Source organism: Scyliorhinus canicula, chromosome 27 (genome assembly GCF_902713615.1).
Source record: "Scyliorhinus canicula chromosome 27, sScyCan1.1, whole genome shotgun sequence".
NCBI lineage: Eukaryota > Metazoa > Chordata > Chondrichthyes > Carcharhiniformes > Scyliorhinidae > Scyliorhinus > Scyliorhinus canicula.
Window position 1 is genome coordinate 10,808,022 of NC_052172.1, and position 9,040 is coordinate 10,817,061.

The following is a 9,040-nucleotide window of genomic DNA, read 5'->3' on the forward strand; positions in this document are numbered from 1 at the left end:
GGCCTCATCAACACCCTGTACAATTGCAACACTTCTCTATTTTTATACTCCAGTCCTTTTGCAATAAACGTGAATATTCCATTTGCCTTTCTGATTACATTTTGTACCTACATATCGACTTTCTGCGATTCATGAACAAAGACTCCCAGATCCTTCTGCCCAGACACATCTTGAATCTGCATTTCATTTAGATAATAATTTGCCTATCCTTTGGGCCTCACACTGTATATTTCTATTATCACTATAGGTTTCCTCATGGCTATTCCTAACATTTTTTAAAAAGCTGAACAGAGATCTGTAGAATGGACGCAGCCAACCCTGCTATGGATATGCTGTTTTTTTTACCTTTGGTGTTATCCTTTCTGAATAACCCTTTGGCCAGGCATCTGATAATAATCATCTTTATTGTCACAAGTAGGCTCACATTAACACTACAATGAAGTTACTGTGAAAATCCCCTAGTCGCCACACTCTGGCGCCTGTTCGGGTACACTGAGGGAGAATTCAGAATGTCCAATTCATCTAACAAGCCTTTCAGGACTTGTGGGAGGAAACCGGAGCACCCGGAGGAAACCCACGCAGTGACGGGGAGAGCATGCAGACTCCGCATAGAAGGTGACCCAAGCCGGGAATCGAACCCGGGTCCCTGGCAAGATGAAGCAACAGTGATAACCAATGTGCTGACCACCTTGCCACCCATAAGAACCTGTGTTCCACGTTATCCATCTGGCTTTTGCGATACCCTTGCGTTTAACATTGACCAGGTTCTCACCACAGCACATCACCTCCACTACCATTCCTTTCTAACCTGGGTTTATTTATTTAATTAATCAGTGGATGAATTTAATCAGCTCAGTTTATTGATTTCAGTCCTTTCATTAATTGCTTGATCGAGTTTAAGTTGTAGGTGGCATTAATTAAATATTTACTTGTAACATTGACCATTTACAAGCATTGAAGGCAAAAAGCATCAATAGAACATAGAACAGTACAGCACAGAACAGGCCCTTCGGCCCTCGATGTTGTGCCGAGCAATGATCACCCTACTCAAACCCACGTATCCACCCTATAGCCGTAACCCAACAACCCCCCCCCCCCCTTAACCGTACATTTTTAGGACTCTACGGGCAATTTAGCATGGCCAATCCACCTAACCCGCACATCTTTGGACTGTGGGAGGAAACCGGAGCACCCGGAGGAAAACCCACGCACACACAGGGAGGACGTGCAGACTCCGCACAGACAGTGACCCAGCCGGGAATCGAACCTGGGACCCTGGAGCTGTGAAGCATTTATGCTAACCACCATGCTACTGTGCTGCCCACTGTCCTTCTCCTTCCCCTTCCCACTGTCCTTCACTTGTACCAAATTCTGAACGATGACGCGCTGTTTGCCGCGTATTCTGTTTACACCCACTCAGTGCACCAGCGGACCTGGTGTCTTGGAGTTTTAGAATTTAACCTTTCAATGTTTAGGAATGGCGTGAGCAATACTGGGGAAAGAATTTCGAAGACCATATTGGGGACTGTGGTTTGTTTTTCTCAGAAAAATAGGTCTGTTTCTGCTTGTGCTCGATTGACTTGTCCCGGGAATAACAGCTGATAGTTCCTGAGATAGGCCAGGCTCATCCGGACACTGATGGCTGGGTTTCCACCCGCGAGGCGGGGATTCAGGGAATTTCCCAGCTCGGCCCTCCTGCCTCAGGAAGAAAGATGGGATTTTCATTCTGGGGCGGGGGTGGATCCCAATTGGAGCCGGGCCCGAGCTCTAGGCCTTTGTTAAAGTTGTTATAATGACCAGTCCTCTAGCCCTCATACCTCCCATATGCTCCCCATGACCCATCCATACTAACCCATGCCATCTCATGCCACCCCCCCCCCCCCCGACCTTTCATGGCAAGCTATGTTCTTCTATCCATACTTCATGGCTCCCCTCATAACCTCGGTGCAAATTTAGCCCCTCCACCCACCCTCATGGAACCTCATGCTCAGTATATCATAGAACCAATTCCTACAATGTTGAAGGAGGCCATTCGGCCCATGGAGTCTGCACCAACCCTTTGAAAGGTAACCCTACCTAGGCCCACTCTCCCGCAGTGCTAACAACTGTGCTGCCCTCTTGTCTTGGCTAAGAGCCCAGACATCCATTAGACTCTACAAACAGCGGTGCCCCAAGGAAACATTGCTTGATTGCCCTGTGGTCTGTTCTGCCAATGTTTATTTCCACAAGATAAAGAGGTTTCAAGTACTTACAGTTTCAGCTATTGTTACATTAAATGGTCTGGACGATTGACACTTTTATAGGGCTGTAGTCAAAGGAGTTGTTTTTTAAGCCAGTAGAAAGTCATGAATGAATGACAGGTTTAAGGAATTTTTTTTTCATACATCTTATTGTTACTGTAGGGGTTCAATGATTTTATAGAGAGTGTATAGTGGGTGAATGGGCATGAATGTGCCATAGCTTGGTAAAGCGTGAATGAGGGTCATGGTCGTGGGTAGAGTAGTATGTCTTGGCATGGAGGGTATGAGAGTTATGGGTTGGGTAGAGGGGTATGACTTGACATGGAGGGCATGAGGGTCATGATGTCGGTAGAAGGGCATGGTTGTAATGAAGGAACATTGGGGGCGTGGTTAGAGGGGCATGGTTTGGCATGGAGTGTGAGAGGAGCCATGGAGAATAGGCAGAGGGGCGTGACTTGGCATGGAGGGTAAGGGTAAAACCTTTTGAAGCTTACCTTTCAAAAGGTTTCATCATCCAGACGATGAGTCACCCCACCTCTCAGGGGCCGTGAATCACGATTCTTTCTAAAGCTGCCCTGACGCCATGACAGTTACCAGGGCCTAGGTGAAGCCTATCACCACAGTGGAGTTGTCCAGGTCATGAGGGTTCATGACCCTCACCAACCAGCACCCTTATCCAACACTAGTGAAAATCGGCATTGGGAATTGAAGCAGGAACCTGAGCAGTGGATCCCACCTGCCATTCTATCATCAGAGTCTCCCCAACCCAGTGGAAACCCAGCCCCGAATGATTCAAATGAGAGAAAAAAACAAGACATGTCTCGAAAATTATCTGTGGCTTCAGCAGTTTTAATAAATGCACAATAGAGCAATAAAATTCACTACAGGAAACGTTACCATGAATTTGGATTCAACACTGATCCTCAGTGTTCAGGGAAGGTTGGCTCAGTGTATATGTCATTCCGACAAACATTATTGTGCAACTTGTACACCAGGATTTACAGCAAGATAAATAAAAAGTACACAGAACCAATGACGATTGCACACATCTAACAAATATACACCTCCATGGGCTGTGCAGGTCTTCTCCAATTATTTCACTTTCGGTGCCATGATTTCCCTTTCTACTGTTCGAAATAAATCAACAGCTTCTGCAACAGCTTACTCAGTGAGATGGGTTGTAACAACAGTGCAAGACACAAATCTGCTGGGCCAAAACTGCCGGCCTCTCGTCCGACAAAATGGCCACAAATATCATTCTTGAACGGTTGGCTTCCTCGCGAGTTTCGTAACACAGAAAGCTCAGTTCGTTGATGTAAAAAAGTCTAAATCCTTTTGAATAAAAAAAGACCTTGTGCAGGTGATTTCTTGAAGATATGTTGGCTGCTGGCGACAGCCAGTGTTAGAACCTTTTGACAAGGCAAGACAACTCAACGGCTAGACTTTACCTCTTTTCTTTGCCAGCGAAGTTCAGTTTTTTTCTCTCTCGTTCTGTTGAGAAGGTGGCTTCTCTGGGATTGGAATGCATCAGGGCCGCCCCCCCCCCCCCCCCCCCCCCCCCCCCCCCTCCCTCCCCCTCGTCTCCCCGGCAGCTTCGAGAGGGGCTCACCCTTTGTGAAGCAAAAGAAAATCTCCCCTGTCTCAGAAACCCTTTATATGGCAATAGGCCTCCAGGGCTGAAAACACAACGTACAGCAGCCAAAGGCTCACGAACATGGCGCAGGTCAGGAGCTTTCCGCGACGCGAGCCACCGAGCTCACCGCCTATGAATGACCGCCTCCGATACAGCAGGACGCTGACGGCAACAAAGGCAAAGATGGTGAAAAGCGTGACGGAGAAGGCCAGGGTGCCGGGGTCAACTCTAAACTCTTTCCCCTTCGCCGCCCAGTAGATGGCAGCAACAGACCAGGCCACTCCAATACCCAGGAACACATTCACAGCATTACTTCCTGTCACATTCCCAATGGAGGCATCGGCGTACTGGTCTTGAAGTGCTGAAACCTTGCTGGCAAAAGTATCTGGAACAAGACCAAAGAGATATCTCCATTATATTCATTGTGTTTCAATGGCATAAAATTGTACAGCACTGTGTGTGTGGTGTTAACATGTTGTTTCCTACACGGTATATCACTAAATCTGACGTGAGATTTCTGGCCCCTCATTGCGAATAATAATAATAATAATCTTCCTAACATTTTTTTAAAAGCTGAAGCAAGATCCGTAGAATGGACGCAGCCAACCCTGCTATGGATATGCTGTTTTTTTTCCCTTTGATGTTATACACTGGGCTAAATCGCTGGCTTTTAAAGCAGACCAAAGCAGGCCAGCAGCACGGTTCAATTCCCGTACCAGCCTCCCCGGACAGGCGCCGGAATGTGGCGACTAGGGGCTTTTCACAGTAACTTCATTGAAGCCTACTCGTGACAATAAGCGATTTTCATTTCATTTCATTCCTTTCTGAATAACCCTTTAGCCAAGGATCTAACAATAATAATCTGAAGAGAGGGAGAAATGTGATGGATCGTATAGTTTGGGAGGGGGGGGGGGGTGGAGCATAACAATAATCTTTATTATTGTCACAAGTAGGCTTACATTAACACTGCAATTAAGTTATTGTGAAAATCCCCTCGTCGCCACATTCCGGCGCCTGTTCGGGTAAACAGAGGGAGAATTAGGAATGTCCAATTCACCTAACAAGCATGTCTTTCGGGACTGTGGGAGGAAACCGGAGCACCCGGAGGAAACCCGCGCAGACACGGGGAGAACGTGCAGACTCCGCAGTGACTGTGGCCCAAGCTGGGAATCAAACCCTGGACCCTGGCGCCGTGAAGCAACAGTGCTAACCACTATGCTACCATCCCCCAAATTATACCTACCTCCAGCAAAAACAGGAAATGGATAATGTGTCTCCGTGCTGTGACAAATATCTAGGGCGCACCGGGTGAATGGCTCCAAGCCGGTCTCCGTGCCAGGAGGTGAGCCAATTGCGAGTCAACTGACTCGCTCCACTCGGCATATTTCTCATTTAAGTATCCGCGGAGATGCTGGATTCGCCCGACGCCCGGTACTCAACGGGCGCGCCCGGGAGAACTCGCCAGGGCGATGTCAATACTGGTCGACACAAACGTGCACCAGGTGTAACGGAACCTGGGCAGGTCTCCTGGGCCATTGGGGACCCCTGGGTGGTCGGGGACCGGGCAGGGTGGTACCCTGGCACTCCTCCTGGCACCACCGCCCAGGTGCCAGGCTGGCACTGCCAGGAGTTGTGCCCGGGGGGGGGACTTGCCACTTGGAGGGTGGGGGTTGAGAGGTGAGTCAATGAAGCTGGGAAGGGGAAGGGTGGAAGATCGGGGCTGTGGAACAAAATGGCGGCCTGATCTGTGAGGGAAGTTACTCTAAGTTCGGCCTCAGCAGAGAGAAACTCCCCCAGGCCACAACAAATGGCAAAGTGCCATTGGATAGCACTGCAGCCGGCAGGAAACACCTCGCTAAATATGCCTGACAGCGGACTTATTTGGAATCCGCTAAATTCCGCCTTTAGTTTATGTTTTGTATTGATATTTTAGAGATTTTTTAGTTCAGGTCAGCTCGTCAGCATGGGGGTTAGCACTGCTGCCTCACAGCGCCAGGGACCCGGGTGCGATTGAGCCTTGGGTGACTGTCTGGGTGGAGTTTGCACCTTCTCCCCGTGTCTGCGTGGGTTTCCTCCGTGCGCTCCGGTTTCCTCCCGCAGTCCAAAGGTGTGCAGGTTAGGTGGATTGGCCATGGCCAATTTGCGACGTTACGGGAATAGGGCAGGGGAGTGGGCCTAGGTAGGCGTCTCCTCCAGAGGCTTGGTGATGACTTGATAGGCGGACTGGCCTTCTTCTGCACTGTAGGGATTCTATAGATTCTAAGGTTGAAGTTTAACTGTAGAAAATAGGCTGTATTGTTCTACAGGAAATTGTAGAGAAACCCGTGTGGGTTTCCTCCGTGTCCTCCGGTTTCCTCCCACAAGTCCCAAAAGACACGCTTGTTAGGTGGAATTGGACATTCTGATTCTCCCTCAATGTGCCCGAACAGTCGCCAGAATGTGGCAGCTAGAGGATTTTCAAAGTAACTTCATTGCAGTGTTATCATAAGCCTACTTGTGACACCGATAAAGATTATTATTATTAGATTATTAACCCCTGATCCCCTTATTAATCAAGAGCCTATCTATCTCTGTCTTAAAGACACTCAGTGATTTGGCCTCCACAGCCTTCTGCGGCAAAGAGTTCCACGGATTCACCACCCTCTGGCTGAAGAAATTCCTCCTCACCTCAGTTTTAAAGGATCGTCCCTTCAGTCTGAGGCTGTGCCCTCGGTTCTAGTTTTTTCCTACTGGTGGAATCTGATGTGTTGGGTAAGCTGGGTCTGCGAGGACTGCATTTACTGCAGTAGTGAGAGAGACAGGCTTGCAACACTTGAAAAAATGCAACTCTATTTTATTGAACTCTTAACTATAATACATACTTAAACTGTGGGTTGACACTATGCTGACTTGACTGGAGACCTGAGGCTAACCTGACCAGACTATCTTACTACCACATGGTGAATGTTCTAGTTGTTTGCTCACAGGCTCTGGCTGTCTCAGAGGCTGGATCCCAAGAGAGCGGGAAAACTAGTGCCCATCTGGCTTTATAGTGGCCGTGTCCTGTCTGGTGATTGGCTGCTGTGTTCTGTGTCTTCATCGGTCATCCTGTGTGTCAATCAATGTCTGTCTGTGCACCATCATATACTTGTGTGTATATTATGACAGAATCGTCCACTCTATCCAGGCCTCTCAGTATTCTGTAAGTTTCAATAAGATCCCCCCTCATCTTTCTAACCTCCATCCTGAAGTGAGCTTCTGGTTCAGAGATAGGGACACAATCCTGGAACTCAAGACGTCCCAACGACTGCATACGATATTTTTCCTTCTCCTTGCTTGATGAAACAGCGACTCTTGTCCTTTGTCATTGAGCTTTCTTCCATTGACATCTTCTGAGACTTTTCTGTGTCAGCCCTTATGTTGCTCCCTTTTACACAAATGCTGAGATTCAAATATCTCCTTCTTCCATCTAGCTGCTGTGCCTCAAATCAGTCGAGACAGTCTATTTGTTCAGTTTGCTATGTGGGGAATAGATCACACCGTTTGCCTCTGCTGTAGCTAAAATCCGCCTCGGCTGAATTGTTAGGCCTGATGGAGACAGACAAACGAGAGAATTTCATACTGCGGCCTAGCTGTCCAGCGAGCCTCGGAGATATTTTCCTCACAGGTACTTTGGGAACGCTGGCAAGCATGTCCCACTCAAAAGTCTAAATGCTGGTCATCGCTCCTAATCAAGCAAAACAAAGCTACTTTGATGCTTCGAGAGACTCCCGGATCAGAAATACCGGGAGAATAGGGGTCATTTTAACACCAATAGACGGAATTTTCCAATTTTTTCTCAAAGTGCTGGTTCTGGCGGGAAAAACTGCCGTTGGGTTCCCCTGGCTGCCTAAACGGCCAACTTTACTCACCAGAGAGTGCATCACTGTGGTAGTATGACTAGGGGTATTACGGTACCTGGGAGTGTGAGCTGCCATTGGTGCAGAGGACTCGCTGCCCATTGGCCCAGGTATCGTGTGCCTCTCAGCCGATTGGCTGAGAGGAAGGTAGCTCTGCCTACGAGGCGGGGGTATAACAATCCGTGTTCCCCGGCAGCCAACCATTCTTCTGTACGTCTGTTGCCGGGTCCACTTGCGAATTAAAGCCTTTCGTTCGGACTTCATCTACGTTTCGTGTCCATTGATTGTGCATCAATCCCTTAAACAGCAAAATGGTTGCGGGCATTGTCAAGGGTGGCAGGGAAAGGACTGATAGAGGTGGCAATGCCGGCTCCACAGGATCTGCGCTAAAATAAAATCCCCCATTTCACACAGGCGCTGGGAAACAACTCCACAATAAGGACACGGGGGGGTCCACACTGAGTAAAATGAAGAACTTTGATTTATTTACAGTAACGGTAATATACACTCCCCGGTCGATCCCTACTGGATCTCCATCTGGGGCGATGCTTTACTGGCTGACCTGGTTGACAAGCGCTAAATGGAGTTCACCCCCCCCCCAAGCAGGGGGGGCTCTTACTCTGTGAGAACCATGGGGGGCGATAATCACGTCCCACCCCGAAGGTTCCGGGTATTACACCCCCGTCCCTCCCCTTCCTCCAGACACACAAGTACTGGGGTAAACCCCCCCCTCCACCATCAGACAAGCCCCGCCCCATCACACAAACACCGATAACACCCCCCCCCCCCCCATCACACAAGCACCAGGGTAACACCCCCCCCCCATCACACAAAGCCCGGGTAACACCCCACCAATCACACAAACACCAGGGTAACCCCCCCCCCCCCCCATCACACAAACACCAGGGTAACACCCCCACCAATCACACAAGCACCAGGGTAACACCCCCCCCCCCAATCACACAAACACCAGGGTAACACCCCCCCCCAATCACACAAACACCAGGGTAACACCCCCCCCCCCCCACACAACACCAGGTAACACCCCCCCCAATCACACAAGCACCAGGGTAACACCCCCCCCCCAATCACACAAACACCAGGGTAACACCCCCCCCCAATCACACAAGCACCAGGGTAACACCACCCCCCTCCCCAATCACACAAGCACCAGCGTAACACACCCCCCCTCCCAATCACACAAGCACCAGGTAACACCCCCCCCCCCCCCCCCAATAACACAAGCACCAGGGTAACACACACCCCCCCCAATCACACAAACACCAGGT

The 9,040-nt window shown here is 49.4% G+C and overlaps 1 protein-coding gene across 3 annotated transcripts in view; it reads right to left on the reverse strand.

Annotated features, from left to right (window-relative positions):
• Positions 1-3,817: 3,817 nt before the first annotated feature.
• The window catches only part of LOC119957804 (sodium/calcium exchanger 3-like), a 323,961-nt gene continuing 318,738 nt past the window's right edge, over positions 3,818-9,040 (reverse strand). For all 3 annotated transcript variants that reach the window (XM_038785917.1, XM_038785916.1, XM_038785918.1), the window contains one exon: positions 3,818-4,258. In XM_038785917.1, the coding sequence (XP_038641845.1) occupies positions 3,882-4,258 (377 nt within the window). In that variant the 3' untranslated portion in view covers positions 3,818-3,881. The remainder of the gene's footprint in view (positions 4,259-9,040) is intronic.